The sequence below is a fragment of the Gorilla gorilla genome, chromosome 5, assembly GCF_029281585.2.
Source record: "Gorilla gorilla gorilla isolate KB3781 chromosome 5, NHGRI_mGorGor1-v2.1_pri, whole genome shotgun sequence".
Taxonomy (NCBI): Eukaryota; Metazoa; Chordata; class Mammalia; order Primates; family Hominidae; genus Gorilla; species Gorilla gorilla.
Window position 1 is genome coordinate 55240609 of NC_073229.2, and position 18241 is coordinate 55258849.

Consider the following 18241-nt stretch of genomic DNA (forward strand, 5'->3'; position numbering starts at 1 on the left):
AGCCTGCCTCCCCTCCAAGGAGGGCTGGTTCTGCCTGCACGGGGCTGTGCTTGGGGGTGGGGGATGCAGATGCTGCAGGCACCTCCCTCTCTGTTCCCGGCTGGTTTCTCCACCAGTTAGTCATCGCCCTGGTGCTGGTTGCCTCCCAAAGTCTGCCTTCACTTTGCTGGACTTCCTCACTTTGGCCCCAAGAGTCCTTCGTGTATGGCCTTAGCTCCCTGGGCAACTCCATCCCTTGTTTTTCCTACTTAATTGGTTTCATCTCTGCCATCCACGCCCTTCCTCTGTTCTGCCTTGCTGTAGCCTCCCACCTGCTCCCCTCCTTATTCCTAAGCTAGGAGTTAGAGTTGGGGGGTGGAAGGGTAAGGGAGATGTCTGAGTTTGCTGCTCCTGCCACAACTCCCCCTCTGATCAGCCCCACCCCTACTTCTCACTACAAACCCTACCTGATTTACTGGCCACTGTCACCGTAAGTCTGTCTGGTGATTACCATGACTCTTCCTGCCCACTCGCAGCCTCCCCAGCCTTGCCTGCCTGTCGAAGATGGATTAACTCCGCACTCCCCTGGGATCGCCACATGACCACTTCAAGTCCCCAAGCCGCCCTTCGCTGCACAGACTGCATTTTTTCTGCCATAATTACAAGCAATGGCACTGACTGGAGGGCATGACAGTGTGTGGTGGGGGGATGGACAGGTGGCACAATGTCTGCTGCTCAACCCCAGCAGTGCCCGAGCCCTGGAAGTAACTCCCACTATTTGGCTTGGAAAGTGCTTCCCACTGTCTCCTTACTTCCCACTCTAGCTGGGGGCCTTCTCCTCTATCCTGAATTGTAATCCAGAGCTTTCCCTTGAACATCTCTTCTTCCTTGATTCCTGAGTGCCGCCCCTGCTGCTGCTGCCTCTTCCTGCCCCCACCGTCCACCCTCCGCTAGTCAGACCATGACATTTACTCAGCAGACGGGAACAGCTTTGTGTTCTTTATTGCCTCTCCCTTGGGCTAAGGGAGGGGCCAGCACCATGTCCTTCTGGAGACCTGGAACCCCCCAGCAGGCCAGGGAGGCAAGGCCTGGGCCGCCAGGAAGCCATGCTTGAACACTAGGTTGGGAGGGGAACACCCCAGCACCTTGGTCCTTTTGAGGCTTGAAGTGCCTGCTTGGTCCTGACCAAGGGGCCAAGTGGAAGCCTGTGCTGGTTGTGGGGAAGTGCCAGGCTCACATGGTCCAGTAGGCATAGACGAGCGTCAGGAGGATAAAGATGGCCACAGAGAGCAGCATGTTCTTCCGGTTCTCTTGCCGAAGAAACGTCAATTCCTTCTCTGGGAGGAAAGAGGGTGATAGGGATAGGACAGGCAGTTTAGGCCCGTCTGTTCTGCTCTGCCTCTCCAACGAGTGGGTACACACTGCTGAGGGCAGAGACGCACCCTTCCAGCCACCTCCTTACCCATAAAAATGACTCTGCCCTTCTTAATCTGCCCAAATCCTGACACCCTTTGGCTATAGAACCAGCCTGATAAAGTCCCAACGCCCAGTGCTGCTCAACTATGGCTCTTTAAATGTGGTTGAGGTTGAGGGTGAGGTGGGTGAGGAGTCACCAAAAATGCCACACCTGAAAGCCAAGCTAGGAGGTGGTGTGACCGCCAGGTGTCTGCTTGCCTGTCATGGGGTTGGCTGTGTGGTGCTCATCCTTCCAGGCATCTCATCCGCCAACCAGAAACTGAGGGCACCTGGGGCCTCCTTGGGCCCGACAGTGGAGGAGGTGCTAGGTGGGGCCGCGTGTTTCCTGAGTGAGTCCCTGCCCTCTGCCGGGTGCCTGCTTGAGCAGAATCTAGGGACGCTAAGATGCAGTTTGTGTCCATGAGGCAGCTGGTCTTGACTCTAGAGGAAATCAGTCCTGCTGCTTTATGGCCACACTTGTATCAAAGTATCCCCTCCAGGTGACACGCAGGTAGGGGGTACTCTGTGAGGGCTAAATTGAGTGGTGGTGTGGTTTTGTGTGAAAACCGCTAAACTTGAAGGGAAACTAATGTCCCATCCCTGTCTGTGCTGGGCAGTGGGAAGAGACACCTGCAGAGCTGCTCTGGGCAGGCCAGACTGAGTCCAGGGCCCAGGGTGCACTGGCCCAGACGTGCTGAACTCCAGGCAGGGCTGGTAGATGTGCACTGTGCCTACGGCATTCATCAGACCAGCGCTTCTGGGGGACTCCTTGCCATTAGAACCTTCCTGGGGCTGATTCTTGGCCAGGCCTGGTCCCCCAGGGGAGAACAGAACCGACAAGTCTGAGGAGCACCTGTAGACCGTGGTCCTCCCCAGCCTTTAGCAGGGAGCCCACCAGCCTGCCAGCCGCCCTCTGGCGCCCCGCCGGGCCTGGCCTCTACCTGCCTCTGCCCCCAGCGCCCAGAAGGTGGCGGCATCGCTCCACCCACAGGAGCCCTTGCCGTACCCAAGTGGGAGGTTCGGCTTCCTTTACCCCTCACTTCCACTGCATGGTTTTCCTGGGAGGGTGTGGTGGGTTGGGGTGGGGTGGGCTGGGGCGTGGGGAGAGCAGACTTCTGATGTCTAGGTGAATGAGTGTCTCCTAGACCTGGCCACGGCCACATCCCTTCATCCCAAAGAGCAGACAGACCCACAGGCCGTCTCATCCTCCCTTAGAACAAAGCAACAAACCCGCTCTCCCGCAGGCTGCTGGGCCTAGCAGGGGTGTCTGCAGCCTCTGGGGGCTGGTTCCCTCCCAAAGAACCCCCTTGCTCCCTGCTCCCTTGTCAGGCCCCTTGGGCTTCTGACCCTTCCTGGTTCTGGGGACTGGAGGCTGGGGCTAGTAACTGAAAGGAACTTTCTTACCGTAGTTGGAGGCTTTGTTCATTAGGCTGTTTTTCTCCTTCTCCAGGGACCTCCTGTGAGGGGAAAGGAGTTTCATGGACCAAACCCTTTTCCTTTTCCCCACCTGAGGGGCAGCTGGCATGCCAGTTGGCAGGGCTTGGGTCTTGTTCGGCGGGGGGTGGGGGGAGGTGTGCACTGAAGCTAAGATGTCAGGGACCCAAACCCTCTGCCTCGGGCCTACTTTGGGGGACCCAGGATAGATATAGGGGGTGGGGGCCTGATGGGGAAGGGTGGGGTGGCTGGGCAGGAGCATTACCTGGCCTCTGGGCTCAGCTCCCGGCTGTGGAGTCTGGAGTTCACGGCCTCCAGGTCTCTCCGACACTGGGACAGCTTCTCCTCTAGCCCATCGATCTGAAACAAAGGCCACAGAGAGGTGGGCTGCCGAGGCTTCTAGCTCTCAAAACACTGGGACTGGGAAGCAGGGCCTCCGGGAGTCTCCTTGGACAGGTGTTCCCCCCATTCGTTTAGGCAGGGCAGGGCACCCAGGCCTGTCTTCCCTGGAGTGTCTTTGTTTTGCTGTCCTCTGCCTCCACGTGGTTCAGCTCTGAACTGCACAGGACAGTGGCCTGAGCCACACTGTAAACAGTAGTGGGTGTTGCCCAGGGTCTCACAGCTGTCCCAGCCCTCTGGGCCAAGCACAGGTTGGGGGTGGAGAGGAGCAGCCCCTTGGTCTGTTGTCTCCCCAGCACGATGCCCCAGTTGGGCGCACAACAGGAGCAACCAGAACCCTGAACACGGCACGCACCTGCCCCACGGGCGTATCCTAGAGTGGCGGAGATGCTGTGAAGAAACTGGCTTCCAAACACTCCACACATGTGGGGCCGGGTGATTAGACATCTAGGGGCAACACAGAGGTGTTTTTCTCATTGACATACTTCATCTTAATAACTTAGTAGTCCAAGTTGTAAAAATATACATTTTTCTGTGAGAATCAAAAATTACTGAGAAAAATGCTCAAAAACACCTTTCTTCCTCTCTGACTTGGTTCTTAAGCAAAAACTTTACCTACCATCAAGGTAGCAAAATAGTTAAGGTATCTGTTTTTTCCATTTGTTTGATTAGAGTTTCAGAGAAGTGTTCTTGGGGAAATACTTGAGTTGTGGACAAATGTTTAATAACATACTGGACTGGGTTGTCCAAACCTGGGTCCTGGCACCATGCATTTGGCATTGAAAGTCCATCTCCCTGTGTCTGACTCAGTCTCCAGGTGTTTAGCTGGCCACCTCTCTGGCTGGGGCGAGCCTGGGTGTCAGTGGGTGGAAGGGTTCAGGGGGCTCTGTGACCCTCCCAGCAGCTGACTGAATAGTGCCTCGGAGCCCCATAATGCTCCATTTCCCATCTCTGACTTCACTCATTCTCACCACTTCCCTAGGAGACATGGCAAATAAGACCTCTATTTCACGAATGGAAGAATGGGGGTCCCCCAAATGGAATGACTTTCTGAGAAGTCAGGGTGGGGCACCCCTCTCCTTATCAGTCTCAGCCAGTACTCTGCCCCATTCGCTTCTGGAGTTAGCCCCTGCAGGGTTAGTAATCAATGACTGCAGGTAAGATTCCTGCCTCCCACAATGGCTGGTTAGAGGGTAGCAGGCATTCTGGGGCTGGGTGTCAGGAGAGTTGCATTCCAAGTCTCTGGGCCTTCTGTCTCTCTCCCTGGCCAACACCCATCTCAGCCACTTCCATGTCAGCCACGTTTCCTTCTTCCCGAGGGAGGCCTGGCAATGACACACCATCCACCCCCTGCCCTGCAGCCCCACCATGGCCACCTCCAGCCCCATAAGCAGGGCCCTGTGGGAGAGAGCGACCACAGAGCCTTGAGTTAATTGCCTGGTTAACTGTGTCGTTTCTCTGCTAATGGGCACCCAAAAGGAGGGCTGTTCTGGGAAACAGACCCAGCCAGGAGATGGGGCTGTCCCTGGGGAGGCCAAAGGCCTACCTAGAACCTGTGCAGCAGGGAAATGAACACTGGGAAGCCAGACTCAGGGAAGAGCGGCAGCCCCATGCCAGTGCCTCAGGCCACCATGTGGCCTCCCTTTTACAGCAGCACCCCCAGCACACAGCCCAGCCCCTCAGTACCCTGAGACTCAGATTCCACTCAAGAGCACAAATAAAGCTTAATTCTTGATGCCGTACCTCCTCCACCAGGCTTCCCTGCTGCCCTTGGCTGTGGCAGGGGGGTGGGGGTTGGGGGGCAGGGGATGGTGTGCATTCCACCCTCCTTCTCCTGGGAAATTAACCAGTCCTTCCTTCATGAGGCTGAGTATATTCTTTGTTGCCCTTCTGTTTGTGTCCAAACTTTATCTTCCCAAACTCTAGGGGTCTCTAGATGGTGCCAACTGGCAGCCCGTAGGTCAGGTCTAGCCCACAGATTGGCCCATTCCACTTATATATGTGACCTGCCTGGTCCCGGCAGAGGCCCGAGTCTAAAGCTCCTGTCCTAGAAGGAACAGTGACCATCTGTCTCCTCTTTGTGCCCACCACAAGGCCTAGCCTGCTGCAGTCTTTGTATTTTTAGCCACAATGAGTGGAGTTGAGCTTGGGTGGGACTGAGGGGCAAGGACAGACGGTTTAGGTCTCACATAGCAACTGGAGCCTGAAACCCTCCGTTCCTCATGTCCATAGAAGCTAGAAAAAGCTAGGAGGAGGAGAAGCAACTAGACATGCACATAAATTATACGCTTTGCAGATTGCCCAGTGCAAGTCTTAAGTCCTAGGTGAGATTTCTCCCTACAGTCCTTGAGCCAGGCCTTGGTTTGCGTGTCATTCTGGGGAGGGAGCAGGTTGGGGAATTCCATCCTTGAACACCTCTGGAAGGCTACCAAGTGCCCAGACAAGTGGTAATTGCCCCCAGAGCAAGGCCAGGAACTCATGCTAAGCAAAATCTTAAAATTGAGGTTGGCAAACCACAAGTGGCCAAGCCAATCTGCTATCATGCTCTGGGCAGAGCCTGCGGAGCTGGCAGTCGGGGGCCTTTATCTGAACAAGCCCAATTTATCTGCAGTTCCACTGAATATTCCCACTTTCATTTGCCACTTTTTAATGAGGCTTAAACGGTCGAACACAAATCAAGGTTTTAGGGACTCAAGTTCTAACCTCCCTCTATGAATATTTATGTGCTGCTGACAGCTCTTGCTGATTCCCTTCTAAATAGCAGTTCCCCTTCTTTATAACCCAGCTGCTTGATGTGGGCTGAGTGAGGGGAGGCTAAGACTGTCAAGAGGCTCTTCAGAGGCCACAAACCCATCCTCAGAAGGTGATCCTGCGGGGTCCCCAGCACTGGGCCTGGTTCGGGAAGCTGACAATCAAACACCCTGCAGCATTTGCTGAAGCAGGAGCCAGCTGTCAACATGAGTGGAGAGACTCCAGGGGACCTGGCTGCAGAGGCAGGGAGGGAAGGTAGGTCCAGATGCCTCTTTTAGTTGTGGCTGGGGTCAGGAGTGGTGGCTACAGAGCAGAGCTGACACAGCAGGATGGGCCTGAAAGGTGGGAGAGGACCCAGAAAGTGGGTCTTAAAGGAAGTCCCGACTTGGATTTTCAGGCAGCTCTCAACTACATGCACACGGATTATGCACTTTGCAGACGACCCGAGGCAAATGTGCAGTCGTTGGTTAGCTCTCTCCCTGCCACCACCAGGCTAAAGGCAACAGAAGACAAGACAGCCAGGACCAGGAGAGAAGATGTGGGGATTAGGACCAGATAAGGAGACAAATGTCAAGAAGATTCTAGAAGTGTAAGGGCCAGAACTGGGCAAGCAGTTGGGAGCTCAAGTGCCCAGAAGCCTGGAATGGTGGTTCCAGGTAAGTGAGTGGTAAGGAGCATGGGCTATAATCAGTGCCCCTGGCTCTGTCACTCACTTGTGGTATGACCGGGCAACTCCCTTAGTTCTGTGCTCAGTTGACTCACGTGTAAAACAAAGATAACCACATTTCATATTTCAAAGAGTTTTGTGAGGATGACATGGAGCCATACAGGTAAGATGCCCAGAACATGCTTTACATGGTCAGAGTTCAGTAAGTGTTTGCTATCTTTATTATCAGAGAGTGGTTTGCACTAGATCTTTGGAGAATAAAAGAAAACCTGGTTAGTCCATGGCAAGAGTAAGAGAAGGTGATAGAAGCAGGGGTGTGGCTGGGCATGGTGGCTCACGCCTGTAATTCCAGCACTTTGGGAGACCAAGGTGGGCGGATCACGAGGTCAGGAGATCCAGACCATCCTGGCCAACATGGTGAAACTCTGTCTCTACTAAAAATACAAAAATTAGCCAGGCGTGGTGGCGCACGCCTGTAGTCCCAGCTACTCAGGAGGCTGAGGCAGAAGAATTGCTTGAACCCAGGGGGTGGAGGCTACAGTGAGCCGAGATGGCACCACTGCACTCCAGCCTGGGTGACAGAGCGAGACTCTTATCTCAAAAAAAAAACAAAAAAAACAAAAAAACCCCAAAAAACAGCAGGGGTGTGAGGTGGAGAGGAATCTCCATGAGTTGCTGACTGGCAGTGCAGGGAGGAGGGCCCCTCTACCTTGGATGTGGCCATTCCCAGTCCATGAAGGGGTTCAGCAGGGAGGGCCCCCAGGGTAGATGTCAGAACAACAACAGGCCACAGGCCAGCTCACTCCGCTTACTCCAGACATGGCATGGTGGGAACCTTGCGATCTTCCCTGGGACAAAGCTGGGGTGGGCCTCTGGAGCCAGGGCCAGGTTGCAGACATGGCACCTGGTAGAATCCTAGCGTGAGAGGCCTGGAGCCATGTCCAAGGTGGAACAGCCTCGGGGCGGTCTGGGCATCAGTGGGCATCTGAGGAAATGTGGAACAGCAGGTGAGGCCCAGCAGCCAGAGCCAGGGCTCACTCACACCATGGTTCTAGGCAGCCTGAAGAGGCCCCATGGAAGGGATCCCACCAAGCCCAGTAGGAAGGGAAAGTTATACTCTGAAGGCCACAGGGGCTCCCAGGACTCCTGCCCGACAGGCTGCATAGTAGGGCCAGCTGGCAGGAAGAGGCATGCCTGGCTCAGGGGCCAGGACTTGCCTGGAGCTATCAGGGGGCAGCACTTCTGGCTGTGACTGTGACCGGCAAAGTAGAGACAGCCAAGGCAGAGACCTAGACGGCACTCAGTCAGGCACAGTGTTGGGGCAGAGAGCAGGTGCCCCCTGCTGTACAATAACATTAAGAACCACCCGTGCATTATATTTACACTCAGAAAACCAAGGTCAATTTTTACATGGGGAAAAAGAGCACTGTGTCCCAGTCACTGAGATGAGTCAGCAGGGGGCACAGGGCTGCGATCTGCAGGGGCTTTGGGGACCCCAGGAAGTAAGAGAGGCGATGGTATGAACCCACTGTCAGCCAGCACACTCTGCTTCCTGGCATCTGGCCCAGCCTGAGCCCTGGGGAGGCGCTGTGTGAAGCCCTGTGTGAGCGGTCCAGGGGCCCAAGGAACAGGTTGGCGAGTGTGAAGGGTGTCCTGGGGAAAGTCTGTTCTTTACCCAGAGACCAGCAGTGGCTAAAAACTGCCTGGGGGGATGGCTGGGGAGTCTGCCTAGGCAGGGGAGACACAGCACAAAGGAAGAGGGGAGGAGGAAGGAAAAAGAGGCATATGAGGCAGGGAATGGAGAAGGAGCATCCCTCAGGTAGACAGGTGGGAAAGGCCCCAGGGGAGGCCTTAGGGAGTGGGACCCAGCAAGTCCGTTCTTTTAACAGAAAAGCCCCGTAGTGATGCTGCCTAAGTTACTATGAGAACTGCTGCTTCTCAGTATCAGAGCCTGGGGCAGGGAATTGAGGCCTGCTGGGTGAAGGAGTGAGCTCAGCGAGGAGACCCATGAGACCAAAGGCCCTCCACAGAGGGGGTGTTCTGTGCAGAAGAATGAGAAGATCTAAAGTCAGCCCAGCAGTCAAGGCTGCAGAGGCTGTGTTGTAGGCCTGAGGGGTGCTGGGGACAAGGCCCTAGCCAAGTAGGGCCGTCAATCCTGCTGGCAGGTGCCAAGAGCAGAAAGGGCTTCTTCATGCCCAGCAGCAGGGGCAGGGGCACTTCCTGCAGCCTCCCTGAGAGCCCATCAGAAGATGCAACTCCAAGCACCCGGGCCTGGAGTTCAGCAGCCCCCAGGCAGATAAGCAAACTCCCCTCTGCAGCCTGACTTGGGGAATATCACCTCATTCTGGGAGCTTTAAGGAAGTCTCCCCGGGGTCCTATATGCCATAAAACCACTGTGTTAAGAGAAAGTGTAAAATTCGTCTGAAATCCCCGCGAGGCATCTTTTCAGGAGTGTAGGCCCTCTCAGAATCAGAGCCCCACGGAGGCCTCACTGGGGGCAGGGAATTTCGTGCCAGCTCATGCACAGATAACTGCCCCAGCATCCTGGCCAGGTCAGCTGATGGGGTGCCAGCTCCACGGCTAGCTGCTGTTGGGGGCCTCATATGCAGCTTTTCTGCCAACAAGCAAGAGACAGTTCGAGCCACACTGTGGCCACACTCTATTCTCCTACTGAATGGTGTTCCCACAGAGCATCTAGACAGCTGGGGAGGTGGCTCTCTGCCCACTCCCTAATGAACCACTGTCTAGGGCCAGACCTTTTTCTCGGAAAGGGCAGAAGGCACCCCCGGGGCCTGGTGCTGGGCTACACAGGCCACTCTGCTTTCTGATTTAGGAAGCTGTTTGCTGTCTCTCCGGCTTTACTCTTGGGAGCTTCTGGCCAGCGAGTGACAGGTTTGCTACAGGGTCAGGCAGTGGTCATGGGGCATACTCTGCACCTGGCTGGCCAGGTCCTTACTGGGCACTAAGACCTTCCAATAAAGAGCGTGGTGCCAGGGTAGCTGAGCCGAGCCAAGTCACAGAGTCTCCAGTGTCTGCATGACAGCATGAGTGTAAGCAGCCTCTGGAAACCAAAAGTCCCGGCAAAATGGAACCACAACAGTGACAGCAGCAGCAACACTTCTGTAGTCTGTGCTGTGTGCCAGGCACTGACCTACATGCTTTACACCGATTAACTCGCATAATGCTCGCAAGAACCCTGTGAGGTGGGCGGTATTATCAGCATCCACATTTGACAGATGAGGGGACTCAGACATAGGTAACTGTCCAGGGTCACACAGGCATTAAGTCCGGGAGCTGGGCAGCCAGGTCTGTGCCCTTAACCACCATGCCACATGGAGAAGGCAGCACTCATCAGCTCTGAGGGACTCCTAGCTCCTGGGCACAACCTCCACACCTTACCCCCAGAGCTGGGCAGGTTGTGGGCAGCTTCCTCTGTCTGCAACCACCCTGCAAGGAAGGGCCCATCTGCATCTTACAGAGGTGCAAGCTCCCGTGCAGAGGTTTTCAGCACCTTGCCCAAGGTCATGTAACTGGGAAGGGGCAGAATTGAAGCCTGAATCTGGGTTTTTCTGCTTCAGGGCTTATGCTCTTTCCACCACTTCAAGCTCTTTCTCCAAAATCCCTCATGAAAACATTCATGACAAAGAAGAGTTCTGCAGAACTGTCATTCCACATCCCAGCTGAAGCCCATCTAAGCTTGCTGATCTGGCTTCAACAGATTCTCTACTCGGAATAATCTTGTACAAGGCTCTGCTCAGTTTCTGTCTACATAACAGATACTCTCTGTGAGGGAAAGCCCTGATTGAAATTTGTTTGTTGAGACAGAGGAGACAGGAGCCCAGCGTCTGCCCTTACGCTGGGCCAACTCAATGAGCTTCACAAACATCCCAGGCATTTTGCCCCAGATCACCTCGACTGTCAAAGCATCCTCCAAAATTCACACAAAACAGATCCAGTTTGGAGAAGGAAAAAGGTGGGCTACTTGGGCCTGATAAACCCTTCTTTCCCCAGCAGTACTGAAACCTTCCCTTTCACTTGCTAATTCACAGCCTGGAGAGTGGTGTCAGCTGTTTCATCTCCAGCCCCAGCAGCCTGGGAACTGGATTTTTGAAAATCCACTCATTTTCACACGTCAGGAGACCCCAGGACATTTATTATAATGGGTAAAGCAGCCAAGTGCCTGCCCAGATGGTCTCTGGCAAGAGTGCAGGGGCTTTCCATTTGGAGCCTTCAGGCTCCACAGCAAGTCACACGGGGTTCTTAGGCCTCAATTTTCCAGGTGACAAGCCTCAAACCCCAAAGGGCCCATTATCCCCACATCGTTTAAGGGATGTTTTTCTGTGGAGGCGGCTCACAGAGCTCTGTGGGGGCAGAAAAACCTCCGCCCATGGCTCCCCACATCAACAGGCCCTGTGAGGATTTCTCTCGCAGGTTGTGCAGCTGAAGACGGCAGACCTTCCCAGTTTTTAATCAATGAACAATTTTCAGGAAGAGCAGGGAGAGCCTAGGGGCTTGTCGCTTGCCTGGACACACCCCCATGCCAGGTCAGAAAGGCGAGGGGACCGCTGCAGCCCACGCGAGTCCCGACGCCTTCCCGCGCGGAGACGGAGGCCGAGCCAGCCCTGCAAGTAGCACCCCAGTCAGTCCGCGCCCGAAGATGCCAACTGTCCCTGGGCCGGAAGGTGGTGTGGGGTTTGTTTTCTCTTCTTTCCCCCCGATATCTATTTTTTGATAAACTAGCAAAAGCTTCTTCATCGCTGAAAGGCTCAAAGCACTTTTCAAGAACTGGCATCCACCCCGAGCCTTATGAATTCATTAATTAAGATGCTGGCAGACAGCCACTCCACACACGCCGCCATCCAGCCGCGCTAGGTAATGAGGTTTTAGTCTCCTGACCCCCGTCAAGTGGCTCAGAGCCAGACGCAGGCTGCCGCGAGAAATCACCTGCCCAATGGCGACCTGTCGCTCTCGCCTGGCAGCAGGTGAGGCTCATTTAATGGTCAGCGGCCCCTGAACAGTCCTCTGCCTGCTGCGAGCCTTTCTCCCAGCCCCTGGCTTGGGGTTCAGGGTCCCAGCAAGGTGGCGTCTAACCGCCTGCTCTACTGTGACCTCCTCACCTCTGACCACCCAGCCACTCAACTGGGCCCAGACGTCAGGGTGGAAGGTTCAATGCCTCCTCCTGCCAATCCAGCCAGTTCAGCAAATATTTATTGACAGTCCACTCACCTGCTCCTAGCCCTTGTCTCAGGAAAGTGGGAGGTTCCCCTGAGCCCTGTGCACAGCCTGCTCCAGAGCGGAGACCGTCTTCAGCCACACTTGGTGCTTCTGCCTGCCCTGCCCCACGGAGGCTACTGCAGTGGCTGGCACCATACAAATAACCACAAGCGTCAAGCCTTCTGGTGCTCTTCCTGGCCTAGGCCATTCTCTCCCCTCAGCCTACCACTTCTCATGGTCAGTGATCTTGCCCTCTTTTTTTTTTTTTTTTGAGACGAAGTTTCGCTCTTGTTGCCCAGGCTAGAGTGCGATGGCACTATCTCGGCGAACCGCAACCTCCACCTCCCAGGTTCAAGCGATTCTCCTGCCTCAGCCTCCCGAGTAGCTGGGATTACAGGCATGTGCCCCCATGCCTGGCTAATTTTGTATTTTTAGTAGATGGGGTTTCTCCATGTTGGTCAGGCTGGTCTCGAACTCGTGACCTCAGGTGATCCACCTGCCTGGGCCTCCCAAAGTGCTGGGATTACAGGCGTGAGCCACCGCACCCAGCCGATCCTGGCCTCTTCTTCTGGTAAGGATTCCAGTGAATTTTCAATGACTCCCATTAGCGTTTATTCCTTACAGCAGATACTGTCAACTGGCCAACACAACACCGACTCCCCACCCCTGCTCCTTTGCCCACCTCTACTCCAGAAGGTGGAAAACCTCAGCAGATGCTCTCCCAGCCTCACTGCAGTTAGGCTTGCTCATGACCCAGTTCTGGCCAATGAGACTTCCAGAAGTCAGCTAGGAGACTCCTGGGGAAGCTTATGCTTTGTTGATAAAAGGGACAGTGTTGTTCCTTCCTCCTCCTTCCTGAGTTAAAGTTGAATATTAGACTGGAGCTGTGGCAGCTATATTGTGACCATGAGGAAACAGTGAAGAGAATGCAGAAATACCAACTCTGACATAGCTAAGCTTTTGAACCAATGCCAGTAGCCACCTACCTACAAATTTTTTTTTTTTTTTTTTTTTGAGACGGGGTCTCTGTCGCCCAGACTGGAGTGCAGTGGCACAATCTTGGCTCACTGCAACCTCCACCTCCCGGGTTCAAGCAATTCTCCTGCCTCAGCCTCCCGAGTAGCTGGGATTACAGGCGTGTGTCACCACTCCTGGCTAATTTTTGTATTTTTAGTAGAGATGGTGTTTCACCATGTTGGTCAGGCTGGTCTCGAACTCCTGACCTCAAATGGTGCACCTGCCTCAGCCTCCCAAAATACTGGGATTACAGGCGTGAGCCACTGCACCCAGCCCCTACAAATTTCTATAAGGGGAAAAGTCTACTTCCATTTGCTTAAATCATTGAGGTCAGTTTTCTATAACTTGTAGCCAAAAGCTTTCCAAACTGATAAACTTTCTGTACTAGGGGTCAGATCCAACCAAGTTATCCACTTTAGGATACCGGCTAAGACACCACACATCTGTTAGCTCAAGACCAACTGGTCACTGAAACATCTAAAGACACCAGTTTGAACAGTCCAGCTACAAAAGAAAAGTGCAATGACCAAGGAACAGCTCATTACCATCAGAGATCCGAAAACACAAACAGGTTTTACATCAGTCAAAATTCTTCTATCAGTTTAGACTGAAATTCAACCTTTCCTTCCTCCCACACAACATTAAAATCAGTACTGGGTGGGTGATTTCTCATTTGAACTACAATTTTCTTTTCTTATTAAGAATGAAATCTCAGAAGCTAAAACTCACAGTTTTTTCCAACTCTGAGATCTCATATGGTGGCAAATGAATTGGATAAAAAGACCTCAAAAGGAACCACTTTGAGGGGGAGGCTAGAGGGTGCCCTGGTTGTCCTAAGAGGTGGCTGCGTATACGGCTGGCCCAAGCCAGCCCTAGGGATGAGTGCTGCCTGCTTGGTAATTGCTTCATTACAAGTGGAGATCGTTTGCAGGTGCTGAGATCACTCACTTGTGGGGGTTTTATTGCACTCGTCAGATTAACAAACATTTTTGATTAAATCACCACTTCATTGGCTCTGAGCACACGACTTTTAATAAGAGGACAATATCTACTGCTACTGAGCATCAGTGCACATTCAATACTCAGACCCGCTGGGGGCAACTGAGAAGCAAGGTGGGGAGACAGCCAGCCAGATGTCAGGCTTTTTCCAAGGCACACGGTTACAGATGTCAAATCTTCGAATATCCAAGCAAAAAGTAAACTTAGGGACCAAGATAGCAAATATAAACATCTACCGTGGTATGGAGAGGGTAAAACAATGGAATCTGCCCCAGTATAAGGCCCTTGGAGAATACATGCCCCACCAAGTTTAAAAACGTAAAAATCCAGCCGAGTGTGGTGGCTCACGCCTGTAATCCCAGCACTTTGGGAGGCCGAGGCGGGCGGATCACTTGAGGTCAGGAGTTCGAGACCAGCCTGGCCAACATGGTGAAACCCCGTCTCTACTAAAAATACAAAACTTAGCTGGGCGTGGTGGTGCACGCCTGTAGTCTCAGCTTCTCGGAAGGCTAAGGCACGAGAATTGCTTGAACCCGGGAGGCGGAGGCTGCAGTGAGCTGAGATCATGCCACTGCACTACAGCCTGGGCAACAGAGCAAGACCCTGTCTCAAAATAAAATAAAATAAAAACTTAAAAGTCTGTCAGCCAAACAGAAGACATCTGTGATCTGTACTTGGGCCACAGTCAAGGAGTTTGTAACCCCTGGTGAAATTCAAGTCCTTCATGTTATAGATGAGTGAACGAATGCCCAAGAACGAGTTTGACTTAGCCATGGTGGAAGGATGCAAAAGAAATACAAAGGCTGGAGCTACCATGTATTGATTACCAATCCGGTGCCAGGCACGTGCTGGGCACTTAACGCAATGTCTCATTTAATCCTCACAACCACACTGTGAGGTGAGGTGCCATCTGTAGTGAGACTACAGGCTGTCTGTGAAAACACACTGGTCTCTTCCTCCATAGTAAGCAAACAGTAGCTGGCTATGTGGCCTCCTGACTGGTGAACGCATTTCCCTGATCCCTTGCAGTCAGGTGGGGTTTTAGTTCTTGCCAATGGAAAGTGGCCAGTTTGGGCCCAGGACAGTGGGTGTGCTTCCTCCATTCTCCTCTTTCTCTGTCGGTGGACACATCAGTGGGGTATGCCCTGGTTCCACTGATAAGGTACAAGATCCCAAGAGATGGTGGAGCCACAGAGGAAGGGAATCTGGCAGAACCACCATAGACCTGGTACTCTAGACCAGGAGTTGGCAACTAAGCCTTGTGGCCAAATGGTCTAAGGACTGTTCTTGCAGATAAAGCTTTAGTGGAACACTGACACACCCACTTATTTACATATTCCTTCATTTACATACTCCTACCTTAGCCTGAATACAGTTGGTTCTTGTTATTCCTGGTAGCTATGTCCTATAAAGTTGCCTCTAATATTGAATTAGCAAATACCAAACCAGGTGAGGTTCCTGCAAGCCTATGGACACAACATTTTTGCAACCTTGTTTTATGTGTGATTCTGTTTAAAGTGACCTTATTCAATATATATTGTTGATTCATTAACACTGGACTCACAACCAACAGCACGTATAGTGCTGTTACATCATGAGTTATATCATGCCTGAACAGTTTATCTAAAAAAACCTGTTTTTTTCTACAACACATCACAGCCTTCTTGGATTTAGGAACGCTAGACAGCACTTCAGCCCTATGCTTGGGGTCGGGGGTCGGGGATCGGGGGCACTTTAAACAGCAAAATCAGGCAGTGGCTCACACCTCTAATCCCAGCACTTTGGGAGGCCGAGGTGGGCAGATCACCTAAGGTCAGGAGTTCGAGACCAGCCTGGCCGACATGGCAAGACCCCCGTCTTTACCAAAAATATAAAAATTAGCCGGATGTGGTGGTGGTCTAATCCTGGCTACTAGGGAGGCTGTGTCGGGGGAAGGTGGGGGTGAACACTTGAATGGGAGGTGGAGGTTGCAGAGCCAAGAGTGCACCACTACACTCCAGCCTGGGCGAGAGTGAGATTCTGTCTCAAAAGCAAAACACAGCGAAATCACCAATACAAAACATGAGAATGAAAAAAACAAAACAAAACAAAACAAAAACAGGGCACTAAATAGAACACAATAAGGACCCTTGTTTACAGTAGGACAGCTGAAACAAGGCAGGGCATCATCACCTGTTCGACTTTAGCTGAGAACATGGACCGCGAGCGACTCAATTTTTTTCCCACTGCTTTGCATTTGCCACAAAAGCACTGTAAGTACTGATTTTGGGGTTACAAATACATTTTAGCCATTAGGGAAATTCACAAATGTGGAATCCGTGAATAATGAGGATCAACTGTAGTTGCAACCCAGACCATTTGGCTCTTTAGAAGAGACCATGTCTCTTCTAAAATAGTTACTATCTGACCATTTGCAGACATCTCCTGCCCCTTGCTCTAGCCTGTTAGAAAAAAACTCACTTTCTTGTTCTTGAAGCCACTGAGTTTTGGAGTTTCTCTGTTACTGCAGCTTATTGTACCCTAATGCAGGTTACAAAGTCTATGTTCTTCCCGCCACAAAGTACCATCTCAGTCACCACTCAAAAACTATCCTCTTCACATTTCCATCAACCTTTTTCCTACCAAGTGGGCCAATATTTCTCAAGGGATGCCACTAAAACTACCCACATCACCATGGGGTGTGTGTGGCTTGTAAAAAAAAAAAAAATGCAGATTCTGGCCGGCTGTGGTGGCTCATGCCTGTAATCCCAGCACTTTGGGAGGCTAAGGCGGGCGGGCGGGCAGATCACTTGAGGTCAAGAGTTCAAGACCAGCCTGGCCAACATGGGGAAACCCCGTCTCTACAAAAATACAAAAATTAGCCAGGCATGGTGGCACGTGCCTGTAATCCCAGCTACTCGGGAGGCTGAGGCACGAGAATCGCTTGAACCCAGAAGGCAGAGTTTACAGTGAGCCGAGATCACGCCACTGCACTTCAGCCTGGACAACAGAGCGAGGCTCTGTCTTAAAACAAAAATGCAGATTCCTTGTTAAGAATGCACATCAAAGTCCTACTGAATTACTTGGGGTGTGGGAAGAGTTCAACTCTCCATTTTTAACAAGCCCTGTGACTCTATGCATGCTAAAGTTTGAGAATCACTGAACTCACTAGTAAGCCTGAAGAAGACTATGACCCTGTACCTCTCCTGCAACCTCCGGGAGGATGCCCTAAGGGAAGGAAAACAGGGGAAGCAAGATGAATTTCCAGGAAGACCACCTGTGCTTGATTCCCAGGCTCCACCACTTCCACCATCTCAGCCTGGGTTCCACCTGGAACCTCAATTTCCTCATCTGTACAAACCTCACAGGCTTGCAGTGAGGATTAACAATGCAATGAAAGTAGCACATAGCGGTTGCTCAATATGCATGTTTTCTTTCCCTTCTATATGCAGCAAATTATTTTTAAGCCATTCAGTGACATCACCAATTCCAGAATTCTCTTTACATATTCCCAAAGTAATTTTGAAGGTACAAGCTTCCATACTCCGGAGGAAAAATTTCCCCTTTTAGAGGATATTTAAACCATTAATAATATACACCAGAATGGGCTCCCTCATCTTTGAGTCCTAGCCCTTTGGGAGTTCCCCTCAGATTCTACAGGTCCCTATTTCTCTGGGGTCTCCCTCACCTCTGTACCCATCCCTTTTGTTCTGCGTCCCCCGCTTTGAGTTCCCTCACTTCTATGCCAGGCCGTCTTTGGGGCTCCCCTTCACTTCCATGTCTCTTCCTCTCTGGAGATGCCGTCTCCAGAGAGTCTGGTTCGCCCATCCGGCACCTCCTCGGGCTCCCTCTCCTCCGGGAACCCCGTGGGCCTTCTCACCCCTCCCGTCCCTCTCCCCAAACCGCGTCACCCTCTCTTCCTACGCTTGGCTCCTCCTCCTACCTATAGCCCAGCCTATCCCTTATCCCGCGGCCAGGAGAAGGCAACTAACGAGGTGGCCCAACCCCCACTTTTCCCCTCACCTCTAGAGCGACGCCCAGATTCTCCCGCTTCTTTTTAGTCATGTTACTTGCCGGGATCCCCCAGTCATCACTGGACGCGCCCACCAAGTCGCTATATGCGCATGCTCAAGTCTTCGTGCTTCTCCCTCATTGGCCACCGAGGCAGCGGGAGGTGGGGCTGCTGCCGTCGCCATCTTGTTGAGGGGCGCGGCCGGCTTGGTGCGGACATGTTTATGAGGGGCAACCTCTAGCTTGAGACCTCAGCCTAGATGGGTGGAGGGTGGAAAAGTCGGTACAGCGAGGCAGAATGTACAGCCCGGGAGTGGACCTGCCGCTTTCTTCCCC

General features: G+C 52.7%; 1 protein-coding gene across 1 annotated transcript; it reads right to left on the reverse strand.

The window, feature by feature from the left end:
• Window positions 1–965: 965 nt before the first annotated feature.
• Window positions 966–18004, reverse strand: CCDC167 (coiled-coil domain containing 167). The gene is made up of 4 exons (XM_004043946.5): window positions 17918–18004; window positions 3134–3228; window positions 2839–2891; window positions 966–1316 (listed from the first exon to the last, which is right to left on the reverse strand). Exons 1-4 carry the CDS (start codon window positions 17957–17959, stop codon window positions 1213–1215), a joined length of 294 nt encoding a protein of 97 aa, XP_004043994.1. The 5' UTR covers window positions 17960–18004; the 3' UTR covers window positions 966–1212.
• Between the last annotated feature and the right edge of the window lie 237 nt (window positions 18005–18241).

What these genes read in the sequence shown, in the direction of transcription:
- CCDC167 (XM_004043946.5), bottom strand. Translation starts at nt 17,959, where the DNA reads ATGACTAAAAAGAAGCGGGAGAATCTGGGCGTCGCTCTAGAG. An exon ending in GAGCTGAGCCCAGAGGCCAG is followed by an intron (nt 2,892 to 3,133) that starts GTAATGCTCCTG and finishes TTCCCCTCACAG; the next exon opens with GAGGTCCCTGGAGAAGGAGA. An exon ending in GAACAAAGCCTCCAACTACG is followed by an intron (nt 1,317 to 2,838) that starts GTAAGAAAGTTC and finishes CTTTCCTCCCAG; the next exon opens with AGAAGGAATTGACGTTTCTT.